Source organism: Topomyia yanbarensis, chromosome 1 (genome assembly GCF_030247195.1).
Source record: "Topomyia yanbarensis strain Yona2022 chromosome 1, ASM3024719v1, whole genome shotgun sequence".
NCBI lineage: Eukaryota > Metazoa > Arthropoda > Insecta > Diptera > Culicidae > Topomyia > Topomyia yanbarensis.
This window is the reverse complement of record NC_080670.1, coordinates 2986746-3003464: the sequence shown is the minus strand read 5'-3', so window position 1 is coordinate 3003464 and position 16719 is coordinate 2986746. Positions and strand designations below refer to the sequence as shown.

General features: G+C 36.9%; 1 protein-coding gene across 9 annotated transcripts in view; it reads left to right on the top strand.

Annotated features, from left to right (window-relative positions):
* LOC131676612 (neurexin-3) overlaps positions 1-16719 on the top strand; it is a 252382-nt gene that overhangs the window by 135743 nt on the left and 99920 nt on the right. For all 9 annotated transcript variants that reach the window (XM_058955779.1, XM_058955780.1, XM_058955778.1 and 6 more), the window contains one exon: positions 9853-9988. In XM_058955779.1, coding sequence (XP_058811762.1) covers positions 9853-9988 — 136 coding nt within the window. The remainder of the gene's footprint in view (positions 1-9852; positions 9989-16719) is intronic.

The following is a 16719-nucleotide window of genomic DNA, read 5'->3' as shown; positions in this document are numbered from 1 at the left end:
ACTTTGAAATTTTTGGAGGGTCCGTAGATATAACCGATCAGTACCAAAATTTGCACAATTACTAAGGGCCATAAAAGGAATCAGTAGAGCCTGGTGCAGCTAAAAGTCAAAAATTGAACCAGTCTACTGTTCACAGATATTCGTGTTTATCCTATTTTATTATGTAATATTTAATTAAAGAGCAAGTCTTTAAAATACTTTTTGCCCTAATATTGCCATGACTCCAACAGTTTCTAACCGATTTTGACCGTCTATACGGGGTTGTGAAGATTAATAAATTGCGTTTTGAAAAGGTAGTAAATTGTGCAAAAACTGGTCAAAAAATTCCGATGTATTTTTGGATAACAAACACCAATACAAACAGTAAAAATACAGAAATATGCGGTAACGAAGATAAAAAAGTAAGAAGAGGAGAGGAGAACCGGTGCATTATGCGTGTATATAAAGTAAGTATGTTCCGGAGCCAGGGCTACAGAAGATGATGAATCGAGTGGTGCGTGTTGCATATTATACAGGGTGTTTGGATCATGGTTAAGAACCTCTCGAGGGATGATTGACTGTCATATTTGAAGAAAAAAATCGTTCTTCACGAACCATCAAATCTCAACCTTACTAAGTTATTGAATTTTTTGTGTTAAAAATTTTGTTGTCTTAAAATAGCTCTAACTCAAAAAGTATACTTGGTATTTCAAATCTTTTAGATCCATTGGATAGGTGAGAAAATGCATTGAATGATGTCCTCATATATTTCAGCTAATGAGGTTAAGTAACCTTTTCACTGAAATTTATTTAAAATTTAACAATTTTGATCGATTTTTCGTTCATTTCGCGAAAATCTGAATAGATATCTCCATTTTAATAATTCAGATTGTTAGTCTTGAAGAGCTGCATAATTTATTTTTTGACATGATACATGTCATGGGTTATTGAACTTGGATATTTTTATCACATTTTCACTAATAGGGGAAGGTGGGGTAAAGTGCACCCCCGGAGCAAAATGCACCCCTTGCTTATATCGAAAACTGCTGAAAATTTCTAGAAAAGGGTAACATCAGTCGGAAGTCCGCCATAGTAAACATACTTTGTCAAAGTTTGATAACCTTACATCAATAGTAGCTCGAGAAATTAACAAAAAAACAATAACGTGCTCTTCTCATGTCATTATCGTGGCTCATGCAACAAGGATTTTCAGATCTTATAAATGCAATTTGTATTATTATATCAGTGCATTCCTTTTTTTATACCGTTGTTCATTATTCTGTCGCACTATATATGAAAAATCTACTAATAATTCACTTTTTGCTAAATTTATATCTCAGCTCCATCGGGGTCGTCAAACGGTGGAATAACAAAATTCCCACAAGTTTCCTATCTCATGCCTCCACGCGAGTCTAAGTCTATTGATGACATTTGGTCCTTAGACCGGCAACGACTGGGTGCTATCAGCCTTCTGCCGATAGTAGCAGAATGAGAGGGTGCGAACAGATCTAGTCGAGAAAACATTGCCGTAAAAATGAATAGTTGATCGGAAATTAGCCCCAATACGACTAATCTGACTAGTATCTATGATCACGGGTCAATACGTATTGAAAATTCGCCGCGTCTGTTTTTATGAACCTAATTTCAAGCTCCGCTATTGCTAACAAGCCCGTGCATCAGGTTAACAGTCCTTTATATTTCCCGTCAGTGTTCGTTATTATCGCTTGTATACTTGTATTCCATAAACAATCCGATATGGAAAATAAGTAATACTTTTCTTAATTTATGACATCTCGCGCTATTTTTGCCTGTATAATGTGTTATCACACGGTAGTTTTCAAGCCAATAAATATATCGTAGAGAAGAAGTAGCGAATTCTGTCCAAATACTGGTGCAATGAATAGTGATCCGGCCCAATACGCAGATAAGATTAGCTTTTCTAGGCAATACTCCCACGGTCGGCTGTGTGGAGGTCGAATTGCTTTTGTTTAGGGAACATAGTATACTCTCGGTAGCAGGCTGCCCAGAGTTTGAAATGAACCAAAAACTAAAAAAGATCTTCTCTTTTTCGAGTGATCGTGCACTCGAAGACTAACTAAACAACTACCTAATAAAATATGCTTTACAGGTCGCATCGCTTGCTTGGAGCGAATCCTAGACCTGATACCTTTCCAAACTACCAACTCCGCGATACCTATGGAAGAGTCTGATGAATCGTCGTCCTTCCGTTAAGTAGGTGGAGCATCAACACTTCCTGTCTACCTTATCCTTTATCCTTCCCCGTGAACGATGGAGATGGGGGCGGCCGGCAATGATGGCTATCATGCTGTTGAGGTTTCAATATGGATCGGATTGGTATGAATTCCTACTTACCATTACCTAAGCAACTCTTATTAGATAATCAGCAGTCAAACATGATGAAGTCAGTGTGCAATCCGCCAAAATCATCGTCACAACGCAACGCAACGCAACGCAATTTATATCTCAGCTCCATCGGAGGTAAAATGCCCTCTTCTTTGATTTGGCTGATTTTTTAATCGAAAACAGAAAAATTGTTCTGAAAACCTACTAATTGCATAACCTAAGGCTATTTAATGGCACACTTTTGTAAAATCTCGTCAGAAAACAAAAACTACTTACTTGTTCACCGAGAATTCTGCCCCGTTGTGGCGGTGCATTCTGCCTCGTTGTTGTGGTGCATTTTACCCCTGAACAGGTGTTTTTTTTTTTTTCAAAAAGCAATTTTTAACCTTCAAACTACCAAGCCCTCTTCGATACACCAAAATCGACGTTCAATTGGCCATTCTTCATAGATTATCGAGTTGGTGTTTTTTGATGTGCCGCATGCCATGATTATCATAAAAATAAAATTTGGCACGGGAACCGTGTTCCGGAATTCTCGGAACTGGTCATCAAGTGTCTACATGTGTCCGGATGCCTTCGAATATGATTGCATTCTTCATAGACAGGGTCGCCGAGAGGGGGGGGGGGGGACCGGGGTGTTTCCCTCCGGGCCCGGAGTTCTGAAGGGGGCCCGGATTTTTACCAGAAACTAAAATTTTGACAAATACTTTTTCGACCAAAATTTATTTGAGAATGCAATTAAAACTTCAATATCTTGTGTATGAGGTAACTAGAATAGCGAATGTTCTAAACTACTGCATATTTGGTATCAACTATGTTTATCCCAACCTAATTCTCGCATCGAAACGAGATCAGTCTCGAGCGGGCATAGCGAAATTTGTACATTGAATGTCATGTACGCAGCTCACCTAGGTTCGAATCCCAACCCCGTACACAGGAATAGAAATTTTTATAGAAAGATTCATAACCTGAATGAAGAAGCGAATGACCTTAAGGTTAAAACGTCTATAATCAAAACAAAAATATGATCAGACTTGTAAGAGTTAAACAATTAAATGGTTTGATTAGAAGTCATGAAGTTGTCTTCAAATTTCGCCAACATGAAATCGATTTTTTTGATCTATTCAATTTCCAATCTTCGGAAGCGCTGGATTAGAATCGACAGTAATTATTGAAAGAAAAAAACCCTGCTTAGGGTTGCCACACCGGTTTTTGGGGGCGAACTCCGTGTCTTCGTCCAGGTAAATCCGAATTCGTCTGGATGCCCTTTTCTCTATACCAGGAATCGTCCAGCACCCAGTCCTCGTAAACATCATCCCGGGTTGCAGGCTGTAATTGTTAAGGACCTTCTCTTCAATGGATCAATGTTCATTACAAAGATTCTCGAAAGAAACTGGAGTGTGATTTCACACCCTGTGTTTGTTTACTGAGGGGTGAGCGTGAGATTTTGAACGTCGCTTCCTGAACGTACCGATCTTATTTTTATTTTTGATCTATTTACTAGAAATCAGTTACAACATTCTTGTAATATATTTTAAAGTGTGCACACCAACACAAATGAAAGATTTTTCCTGTTTTTATAGGATTATGAATGTTTTTGAAACCAGCATAGCGTAAAATCCAACCACAACCCTTATTTGAAATTTGATCCATGTTTCTCATTTTTTTCCATTTTTAATTCCTACATGGATTTTTTTTATTTTGTTAAAATTTCATTGATCTATTTTTTCAAGTTGTGAATTATATTTGTATTACTACAATTGTAAGATTCTGCCTTTCTTATACTTTTATCTTATCCATCTTTTCACGTTCCTTACTTTTGCTTTTTTTTCTATTGCTATCATTATCACTTACTTTAATTTATAGTTCTCTCTTTGTTATTTCATTTTATTCGCAATTTTTCGAGAAAATTCTTCTTTCTTTATTTTATTTTTCTTATTGTTTCATATTTTAATACCATGCTTTTTTATTTGTTTCTTTTGTCATTCCATCTAATTTTTAGAATTTGTTTGTTTACTACATTTATTTTTATCATAGCCTTTTTCTATTTCCTTTTTTATATTTTTCACATTTCCAAAAGCAATTTCACTTATTCAAATCAATTCCAATTTGTCTTATTGTTTAATTTTTTACCTTTCTCCTATTTTCTTCCTTATTTCTAGTTTTTAGTTTTTCGTAGTTTTTTTCCCATTGTCCATTTAATATAATTTTATTTATTATTTATACCTTAAATATCTTCATATTTAATTCGTTATTGTTATTTCTTCATTGTTTCCATTTAACCTATTTTGAAAGTACTTTTTGTTGACCATTTTCCTATACGTTTACATTGATTTTTTTTTATTTTCCTAAAACAACATTTGATTTATCTTTTTTGCCACTATACGCACTTGTTCTTCACTTTACATTTAGTTCGTTGTTTGAATTTGTTTCAAATTTAAATTCTAGTGTTTTTATGTTCTTTAAATAATTTAATCCATTTTATTCATTTTCTTCGTGTTAATTTTTCATTTTTTTGATTGTATAGTATACCATGTCGGCTTTTTCTACTATTTTTTTGTTTTCCATTTTGTCTGTTTGCTCCGTTTTTGTTTAATACTTCCAATTTTCTTTACTTTTTCGTCTTTTCATCATTCCAATTTTCCAGTTTTTAAAAATTTTGCGGTTAGACCATTTTTTTAAATTTTTCTATGATTATTTTATTCTTGTCTTTTATATATGCTCCTTTAATTTTATGCATTCTTATAGTTTTATTTACTTTTTCTATTGTTTTAAATATTACTTGTTTTAATGGTAAATAAATTTTATTATTCTTGATTTATCGAGTTATTCAGTTTTATGCATTTTTTATATTAATGTTTGTATTCTTTTCAGTAGTTTTTTTCATTGACATTGATTCTTAAAAATTTTCCTACTTTCCTATCGATTTTTCATTATTTTCACCATTTGTTCAATGTTCGACTTCTTTAATCTTCGCAATATGTTTTTCTAGTTTCCTGTTTTCTTTTATCAATTTTTTATAGGTTTTATTTTGGTTTTTCTCGATTTAACATTTTTTGACAATTGACATTAATTTGTTTATTTGGTTGATTTTGTTGTTTTTAGCAAATTTGTACATTTTTTAATATTTATTTTCCTATTGTTTTTATCTTTTGCTGTTCATCTCCGCTTAGATATTTTTAATTTTTTTAATTGCTACATTTTTAATCTTTCCATTTCCTTACTTTTATAAATACTATTGACAAAAATGGTGCTTTTCAAAGTCGCCAATAGTGTCGAAGAGGTATTAAAAAACTCCCACTCTCTACGCTCTTTTTTTTCCTTCATTGGCACTTCAAACAACTAGAGCTAAAACCTGGTACATAAATATAAAATTTCAGTGTACTATACATAATATCAGTGAACTCCAATGGATTTCAAACATTAACTTTTTTGTACTTAGGCAATACATAGTGGTGGGGGCCCGTACGTTGGACCCCCCGGGCCCGTATTTTCTCTCTGCGGCCCTGTTCATAGATCATCGAGTTGATGTTTTTTTGATGTGCCGCATTCCACAATTATCATAAAAAATAAATTTCGTCCTGGGAACCGTGTTCCGGAATTCCCGGAACTTGTCAGAAAATGGCAAATCTATATTAAACCTTTATTAAATTAATTGCTTGCTATACTAAGTAGACGTTCTGATAAGATTTGTTGAAATAAATTAGTGTTTCTGTTATAATAAAGCATATGCAATGTAAGCTCATGAATGGCCTCTTTTGGGAACCGCTCCCAGGAACTGGCCAATTTGTATTACTTATATATGAAGTGCAATTATTATGTAAGAAGGTCATTTTTAACAAATTCTTGTCGAAAAATGTTGAATTCTAGCGTTGTTTTGAAAATATTTATGAAAAACTGAAAATGGCCAAAAGTTGGTACCCCACTGCAATCTGGATTTACTCCGGGGTCGTAGCTCCGAATGTGATTCTTAAAGCATTTTCGAAAATTGGAATAATTTCCGGTTCTTTGGCGAAAAACTGCATCAAAATCGAATAAACAGAAAAAAGTTATGGCCAATTGAACGTCGATTTTGGTGTATCGAAGAGGGCTTGGTAGTTTGAAGGTTAATGATTGTGAAGAATCGAATATTTTTCATGTTCTTGATTATTTCGCAAAGCGTTATGATTGTGATTACAGAGGAAAATGTTGGCAAAACGATATCATTAATTAAATTCTCCCGATTGATGTTCTATAGCTGAGTTATGATCATATTTCCTTAGTGGGTGCGTTTTACCCCATCTTCCCCTACTAGCTCATATTGTAAAAGTATGACACTTATTGTACCTTTTCTTATTTTTATTCGAAAGCAAGGAAAATTTTGCAGACAAAAATTGCATTAATACCTTTCAGTTAAGTGAATTTAGTATTCTTTAAAAAGTTATTTAGTTTAATGTTATTATTATTATCATTATCATGGAATTTCAGCAAGTTCTACAATTCTTTCTTTGATTCGAATCAATTATCTCTTTTAGTTTCGAAGCGAAATCATGTTTATCACCTCGATTCATATTTGAGTTATTTTACTAGTTTTGAGTTATTTCACTAGTAAAAAGTGATTTATTACACTTAACCAAAAGATATTTGTACATACATCGAAAGAAAATTTTCTCAGCTTTCCAAGCATATTTTTAGATTAGTCTTTTAAGCACTTGTAAGTCGATTACAGGAAAAGTTTTGTAATGAAATTACAAAGAAACGAGAAGAGATAGGAATATGATGTTGAAGAACAAATTATGAATCGTCTTAAAACCCACCTTTTGGATGATAGATATTGCTATAATTAATTATTTTGAGAAAATTAACAAAAACCTCATCAAAAACACCAACTTTTAGCTGCTTCACAACTAAAAGGTAATTAAAACTAATTAACTGAAAGATATGTTGAAGCTTATACAATTTTACATAAATTTCTCGCTAGTAAGCGAGTGAGTATATTGATATTTTGCTTTTAAAAAAATAATATAATCCTTTTATATGTATGTATATGAATTATGTACACATGATAAAACTAACGGAAACGTTTTTGTGAGGGTACATTTGTACCCCAGACAAACCTTAAGCGGTCACTGTTCTGTTGGTCAAGTGAAACAAATGAGTTTCGCCTGCTTCAATGGAATTTTAAAAATCAAATTGATTTATAGTAAAGATTCAGCTAAAATAAACCTTAACGGAATAACAGGGATTGCAAATAGCTCTGGGGTACAAATGTACCCCACAAAGGCCTTCAATCTCTGTCCAGGGCGGTCCTAGTAAACTAGTGCACAAACAGACGATCGAAATCTAAACTGATAATTCAACTCCGGCACCAACAAAATTTATTGCTCAGCACAGTTGTAGTGAACTAGTCGTAGCTGGCTGAAAACTCGATCTTATTAAAGCAGCCGATGTTGGCTGGGCAGCAGTATCCGGTTTGACAAGATATGTTGCGGTTTATGTACGGGGTCTTTCCGCACGATGTGATCTCGACACGTCTAATCCTAGATTTGAACGCACACGGAATATCTGTCTACCTGAGGTTTCCAGATGGCCGAGGTCACGTTTTTGAAAAAGAGGCAATTCCCATCGAGAATGATACAGGTTGAAGGCCCAACATTGACAAAAAATTACATCCATTAACCCAAAAATATAAATTTTTCTCTGAAAATGATCCACTCATAATTTGCCAACCATAACCCCCAACCTGCACGAACCTTCTACATTGCAATAAACGTTCCAACAAATCCGAATTCGATCTCTCAAAAAATAAAACGAATACACCCCCCCCCCCCCGCACCCCAGAAGAAGTCGAACCGAAAATCGCAATCATCATTGTTTGTTTGATGAAATACGTAACGAGCATCATACATTCGAGGCTGTGCCTTTCTCTCATTCCGAATTGATTGCCCACTTGAAGCTTTTATGTCAAATCGAATCTATCTTCGAGTTTTAGGTTGTTCGTTGCTCCTTTTCCCGCATGACGAAACCAAACGAACCAGGCTAGCCGCCGCCGCTGCCGAAGAGTGAGCTACGTCGCTCTTCACGTTTGACACTCTCGCACTTAACCGTTCAACGAGGATAAGAGAACCGCGTTTTATCAAACAGCCAGGATCAACTTTTGATGAAGATGACGCGGTAAAAACCAGCTTCGCATTAAATCAAAGTACGCGGAATGGCACGAAGCAGACAGCAAAGTGATCATCCTGGGTTCAAGGGTCGCGTTGGGAGGTGAGACCTGTACACCCTCGAAAAACCCCCTCCCACGCCTCGTGACTCGCGACTGATGAGAGGCTTAGTCACGACTCACGGCGCGCATGGAGGCATTCGGCGAGAGTTGCTACCGGAGTTGATTTTCCGTTTCGCTTACCACCTACCTGGACTTGCCTGCCTGTCTGTCTGTCTCTTCTATCTGTCAGTCTGCCTGCCGGTGACACTCGCACATTAATTACGCAAACTACTTTAGCCTCATTAAGATGATGGGGGGTTTATATTAAATTTTATGCCGCTGCCACTTTAGTGCAGCTTCTTGCCGCAGGCTCACGGCACCGGCACTGGACGAGGGCGAGTTAGACGGCAGCAAGTTTCCCACTTTTTCTCTATTCTCTACTTCCGGTCGGCTCGGCTGGCGCGGCGTCAAGGAACAGTGTGGAAACGATAATAGCGGTACTTTCCTTGCTTCCCTCTTCCACATCTGGGATCGTTCAGCCGGGTGGGTGGGGAAATCACGTTCAATTAAATTCTTAAACTGCGCTAAAGCACAAGCTGTCACCGTTTGTATTTCGCTTCGTAAATTGCGCTATTCACCGCCAATCGCCGCCACTGGTTTTATTATTCTGTGTAAATTAGGTCCCGGCTGGGTAGCAGATACGTTTTAATGCAAGTCGAAGGAGGCGCTGGTTTCACGAGAGTATTTTTGTGCTGCGACCGCTGTCATGGTGTAAATTAGGTCACAAACCGGGATTTTTTCGGGAGTGTTCACGGCGAGCGGGTTTAGTAAAATGATCACGGGTAACGAGTCAATGGGTTCACATAATGGTATGTAGCATTTACGGAAATTATAATTGAAGAGAAAGTAGCTTCAAAAAGTCTGAACGGTGTGTACAAAAAGGGAGAAAAGTGCACGGATTTTCTTAAGGAAACGAACTAAAGTTACGATTTTATTACATTCATTTCGGTTTTATAAAGTCCCATACATCCTAATGTATTTTCCCACAGAAGAACTCGTGCAGCTGGCTGTAGTACGATAATATTTAACAATAACCGGCAAACAAAGATCCCTGCTCTTTCAGTCTCAATCTTGACCTGCTCCTCTTTATTACTACGCTTATTCAGCGTAGCCACCATACCACCAACCAATCTCGGTTGAACTGTGTGGGCTGATAAGAGTACATTCACCGCACGCCTACCTACACATATATACGTGCTTCATATTTTCTACAAGTGTTACTAAGTGGTTACATTTTGTTCATTTTCCATCTCTCTCTCTCCCAGGGCCTCAGGAGCAACGTAACGGATGCCTGCGAACGACACGATCCCTGCCAGCATGGCGGCATCTGCATATCGACCGATTCCGGACCAATCTGCGAGTGTCGCAATCTCGAGTTCGAGGGACCCTACTGCGAACGAGGTAAGTAGTGCGCTTCCGCCTATATCGTTCGAAATATACACACTGGGATGCTGGTTTCTTCTCCTATTCTGGCTTCTCTCGCATATGTAATGGAAAGCTGAAGTGGCAAAAATTTCCAATTTAAATTCCTTGTGAAAGGAGAATTCGTGTGAGAGATGTACACAGTGCGCTGTGACGTTTGAGGGTGTGGGGGCGGGAGGAGGTGAATCTAAGACATGCCATAACGTGGTATGAACGTTGTCCCTCAACTATTTTCAATAATATCGAAGACTGCATCAAGTCAACATTAGCATCAAGCGTTCGAGATGGGTAGGACATTAGTGTGTTATCGAACGTTGCGTAGACTTGAATAGGTTCAAATTAACACAATTTTGAAGCACAACTAACATGCAATGAAAGTAAATAATTTAGAAAAAGACTTGTAGTTTGTGGCATTGAAGAATATAGTGTATAAGATGAGCCTCATGGATTGCCTTGCGGGTGTCCCGAGTCACAAATATGGTAGATAGGTTTGGGTAGCGGTAGGTTTTTAAGTTAGTAGGAAAGACAAACGGATTACTTTTAGTAAATTTAGCAGCATTTTCGATTATTGTTCGAAAATCGAACTGATAAAGAAAGCCAACACCAAAGAAGCGTACAATTGAGACTCCCCTAAAGGCGTCAAAAGTTTATGCTACGGTCCTATCAGTCCCATTCAGGTTTCTTCGCAGTAAATGCTGTTGTTCGTGAATGTAAACTGGCTAAAATAATAAACAACGATCTTGTTTGAGTTGCGTAACACGAAAATTTCAACTGCATAGAGTTCAGATTAACAAAATATTGAAAATGATTGAAAGTTTATCGCTCGTATGCTCAGTTTCATAGAAAACACAAGTGCCATATATAGATATGTAGTCATGAGAAATAAAGCAGTCCACCTCCTTAAACCAGTAGTAAAGATTGTGCAGTAGGGGAACATGGGGAGACTTGACCAAGCGCAAAATTCTATTTTCGGCTATGGCGTCTCCTATTCTATTCTTAATTTTTTTTCAAAAATATTTTTATGCTTGTTTCGATCCCTTAAGGTAATTTTGAAAGTTTGGAGTAAAAAATCCTTTCCTTGCAGAAAATATTACGTGATTAATAAATTTGCATTAAATGATGTAATTTTTTATCAAACTTTGTATGGACATATCTACTCGACTACTAATTACTATTAAAGGACTAATATACCATCTTAGTCCTTGTGAAGCAGTGAAATGATTTTACATAAACTGGAACATTGGAATAGTTATTACTAGAATTCGCATGAAATTGAACGCAATAACTAATGTTGGGGAGACTTGACCAAGATTTTATGGGGAGACTTGACCAAGTGGCGATCAGCTGAAGAAAAATACAAAATTCCTAATATTTATTATGCTTTGGTACCTACTGTTAATGTTAATCACGCCATAAAAAAATCCCACCCCAAACATAAGTCTTTATATTTTAAAATTTGTAAGCAAAGTTAGCAATAGTGGGACTGATTTCGTGACGTATGAACATGCAATGCAAGCAGTACAGTTAATCCTTAAAAAGAAATGCATTTAAAAAAATCAAAATTTATCAAATGCAACTCTTTTATATTTTTTACTGCTACCTAAGGATCTCGACAATAGGGAAAAAATAATTACAGTATGTTTTATGTCATTATTTTTTGTTATGATTTTTCAAAATTCTTTTGGTCAAGTCTCCCCACGCCTTGGTCAAGTCTCCCCGCAATGGGGAGACTTGACCAGAAAAAACGATCACAGAAAAACTTTTGTAACTTTTCAAAAATTAAATTAAAAATTCTGCAAAAAATCATGAAGACGCGCAATAACTTTGCGCATTACATCTGGATGATTTTTGGGGGATTGAAGGCTTTTTTAGAGATTTATGCAGTTTTAGCTGAAAACCTGGTCAAGTCTCCCCATGTTCCCCTAAGCTAGATCAATTTTCAACGAAAAGAAAATCCCCTCCCGTACTATGAGAATTGAAGTCATCTCGATACCGGGAGGAGTCCTACAATATCACAAAGTTGCTGGTGCCCAATGAGTCCTACATTAAGTTGAATCTCTGGTTGAAATAACTCGTGAGATTTTTAGTGTTCCTGGAAGCATTGGAAACTCCTAGTTTTATCTCAAATTTCTAAGACCAAGAGCTGTTTACTTCGGCTTTGTGTCAGAACATCTTCGACCGGGTATATTTGGCCAGACTTCCCGTGAACATCGACAAATTTGTACCTGTTTTCGAAAATTCGTGCACGCGTTCAACCTCAAACATGCTCCGTCCCGATGTACAGGTTCGCCTTGAACATCGAACCCAAGCGAGCGATGTGCAAACTCTAGTTCAAACATCCGTGTGTGTACACCGGGTGAGTACACGAGAATGATTCGCACAAGGTAAAAAGAGTCGACGCTAGTGATGATGAGAGTGAGAAAGAGAAAACTGATGCTACGTGTTTGAGTTCGTACACGAAGTGTGGGTTCAATATGAGCACAAAACCAGAGCGAACATTGTGTACGATGTTCATTTGGGAAGACAGTATTTGGCTGTATCTTAAGAGAAAAATTTAAGCCTTCACAGGGAATCTCATCTGTCTAAAGTTTTTGGGACCGTTTTTTAAGGGAATGTCTCAGATTCTTCGGACGCTAACTGTACACCAGGTGTGGTAATGTGGACTCTCCTACTAAAGGTTATGTTTGAAAAGCATTCAAAATCTTTGCTCGTGGGAGTAAGGGACTTTGAAACAACCAACCCTGTGCTTAAGTAGATCAATGCATAACAACCTCGAATTGGTAACTACTGCGTCGATCTCAACTTTGTGAGCGGGCTTGTAGATGCAGTAGTCCTTCATAAAAGGCTTGTCGCAAGTAACGTAATTTGCTTGCTTTTGCCAGAATATCACGATTCCGAGTATACTTGGGTGAACTTACAAGATATCTGTCACGACTGAATATTTCTTCGAAATTTTTAGAAAAATTAACGGATTATATTTGTTCTGAAAGGAAATGGGATATTGTCCGACCGAGTTCAATGTGAATAATTTTAAACGGAATATTAGAGTATTTGATGACGAATCTTCTTCGATATTCATTTTATCATGAGCAGGGTGTTCTTGATAGAGCTTATTTATGTGCGGGCCAAGCGAAAATTGAAAAAAAATACGAAGGAAGAAGCAGAAATCGCTAAATGTGGTCTGCTGTTTTTGTTTTCGCATGATTGGATGCTATCAATTTTCATCGAAGTGTCGTAAAACCTTCAAATACTTAGCGTCACCGGATTTCACAGACTCTCCCGAAAAAATGCTCCGTTCGTCACCTTCAGGCACCCGACTTTGAATGATTTTACAGACAAATCTGTAATGAACTTATATTTAAAATTTGACACAACTATATCTGCATATAGAAGATTTTCGCCTGAAGTAGGCTTAAGAATTTCGGTTTTCTACGTTGTTTTTGAATTTTTTTTCCGAAAATTGCATTTTTTTTTAGAAAAGTCATACATACTTCGAAACTGAAAAACAAATTATAAAATGCCGCAAGGGGGCGCAAAATTGATACTCCTTCAAGGGCGCCAGAAGACCACGCTACGACTCTGAATTGATACATCGGACGCTATGAGCTGAATTGGAGAGCGGAGATTTATTGTACGGAACACAAAAATCGTAATATTCTAATTAAGTAACTTTTTGCCCTAAGTAGATTTGACATAATCAATTCTTTTTTAATTCAATAAATTTGTGAACGAAGCTTACTATTGGTGATGAAAGAAGGGTGTATGCGGAATTAGATTGTTGATGAGTAGATGACTGAAAACGATGTCTAACGCCATTTCATAAACCAGTATTTTACAGTCAAGATCATATCATTTCGAAACCATCAACTTTGGACGTTCAGTATCTTCAGTAACTGCGCATCTCCTGATGAAATAATTTTGTACGAGGCTTGATGCCTTCAGAAAAGTTTGTTGGAAAGGCTATTATACACAACTTATAAGAAGCCTATATATTTTGTCTTACTTTATTTTTGATCCCACATGGCAGTAATTGATACTACGTTCCATTTCTACCGGATTTGTTTCAATTTTAGACTACGCAGATAGTAAGAGATTTTATTTTTTTAGGGAAAACAGATGTGACATGACTGCTCACTACATCACTTCACTCAGCACACACCATATCATTCAACCATAACGAGTAGGTATGGAAGGTAGCAGTTTGTTATAAACCAGATCCAACGGTAATCTCCGGACAGCTGCTTCTCAGACCCATTCCTCTAGTGAGCATAGTCTCGGATCGTATTTGAAATTCATATATTCACAGCTCTCATATCAACGAAACCAAACGCCCTCCTTTTCCTTCCCGTTCAACCGATTACCCATCATTTACCCAGGTAGAAGGTGTGACGGAAAAACGGACAATCGGAGAAGCAGGGTTGCAGACAGGATATGAGCCACGTGTTTAAGAGATGGGGTTTGCCCACAGGCAGTGTTCCCGTTCAGTCGACCGGTGAATGTGGATCTGATGAAAATGATTTGCTTGGGATTAATGGTACACACAGATTCATATGGGGCCGTAGCAAAACTATTAATCGAGAGTTATACAAAATATAAATTGAAAACATCTGGTACGTAACTGGTAGCATAGCCGACATTATAAGTTCGTTTAGTTTCAAGTTCCATAAAATATTCCATTCTGCTAAGAACGGTCACGTGGTGGATTGCTTCTTTGCCTCAGTTATTTGCAATTTTCATCTTTCCTCAGCAAACAAATGAAAATCAGAAAAACGAGAAATTATGACCCTATCCGAGCGATTTCTAACCCCTTCACAAATTCATGGGACAAATCTGCACCCTGCCGTTCGCTAGACGAAAGGGAGCTGGCTTCCGGAAGCCAACAAATAATCCTTTGTCTGCAATGCCAAATGACCGCATAAATTGGCCATTTTGTGTAAACATCGATAAATTTCAACTAGTGCCACTCAAGCCACACAAGACGCTTCGGTGCAAGCGGTGTCATCGTTTTCGCTTGAATCCCAGCGGGATCTCATACTCGCCATGAAGATCCCAGCAGGCGTTGGCTGTTGTTGTTGTTGATGGCGATTGTGTTGCTGTACTTGGTTGTTTATCTATCGAACCCTACTCAGATGCTTGCTGCGGAACTGAAGCATCAAGCAGGCGGTGAAATTTTATGGTCTCGTGCACGAGTTCAAACAAATTTGCTGTTGTCAGTCGGCAGTCCAACCGAATCGATAACATGTTTTAGGGGAGACAGCCCCTCCCCAAATAAGCCACTTTCATCTGCATATATACTACGGTCAAAGCTTACAAATTAATATACGAATGATCTTCTGGTGTGTTTTCATGCAAAATTACGGTTAGGCATTTACTATCGATTACGAAGAACTGTGCCTGTGTTTGTAAGCGTGCTTTCTTCAATGGCCCGAATGACAATAATCGGTGTGCGAAGATGCGTGCGTGTGACGGTCGATGTGGTCGTCACACAGCTTGAATTTTCCACCACTTTGGAATGCTTGAGGTCCGTGCGAGGGGTATTCCCATTGGCATGTTGAATGTTTACACGTTTTATTGCAGCGATTGTCATTTCCGTTGCTGTTGTTGTTGTTGTTTTTGTTGTTGAGCGAGCCAACTCATATTCGTATTATTCTGTCACCGCAGGGAGATGGCAAAGTGTACATTTCAATTTGTATGTTTTGGAACACCACGATTGGGGATATGGAACGACGTGTAATGAATTTAGAATTCATCTTATTACGTAAAAGGATGGAGCATGAAAATTGTGCTTTCGAGCAGAAGCAAAAGAAGGTTTATTGGCTGATTATTTATATACACTGGCTACGGTCTGTTGAGTTTTCTAAAAATATACTGCAATTGACAGGATACCTCGGATTGGATGTGGTTAACGCTCTGGAAACATAAATCATATGGTTTAGCAATTTTGAGTTAATTTTAAATCTGATAGTCGTAATTTTGAATCTGAAATTTGAAATTTAAAATTCAGCCATATCTAGAATAAGCAACTACAATTTTGTGGAATCTGAAATCTTGCGAAATCTAGTACTTTTTAAATCTAAAATCTGTGAAAACTGAATTTCTGAAAACTGTCAAATTTTAATTCAGCTAGATTTAAAATGTGTACAGTACAGGCGGCCTAAGAAATCTACAATCTGTTCCATATGAAATCCAGAAGGTCTTGAAATGTCAAATCAAAAATCTGAGAAATCCAAAATATTTGTGAAATCTATCATGCCTAAAATTCATAATCTATGAAATTTTAAGTAAGTCAAAACGAATATTTATGAAATCTGAAATCAGTGCAACCTAAATTCTGTGAAAACCTAAATCTAAAATATACAATCTTGTATTTATGGTATCTATAATTTGTGAAAAAAACAGTGAAATCTGTGAAAAATAAAATCTGCAATTATCAAAACCTGTAATTCTAAAATCTTCAAACTGCTATCTAAAGTTGCGAATCTAAAATCTGTGAAATTTCAAATTAGTGCAATGTAAAATTTGTTTAATCTAATATTTACTAAATTTGTGAATTCGAAAATCAAGTCCAAAATCTGTAAAATCTGCGGAATCTGCGCAATCCAAAATCTTTGACATCGGAAGTGTGTGAACTTTGAAAACTGTGACTTAAAAACTTGAAATCTAAAACATATTGGATCTAAAATTTGGGCAATCTGAAATTTGTGGAATCT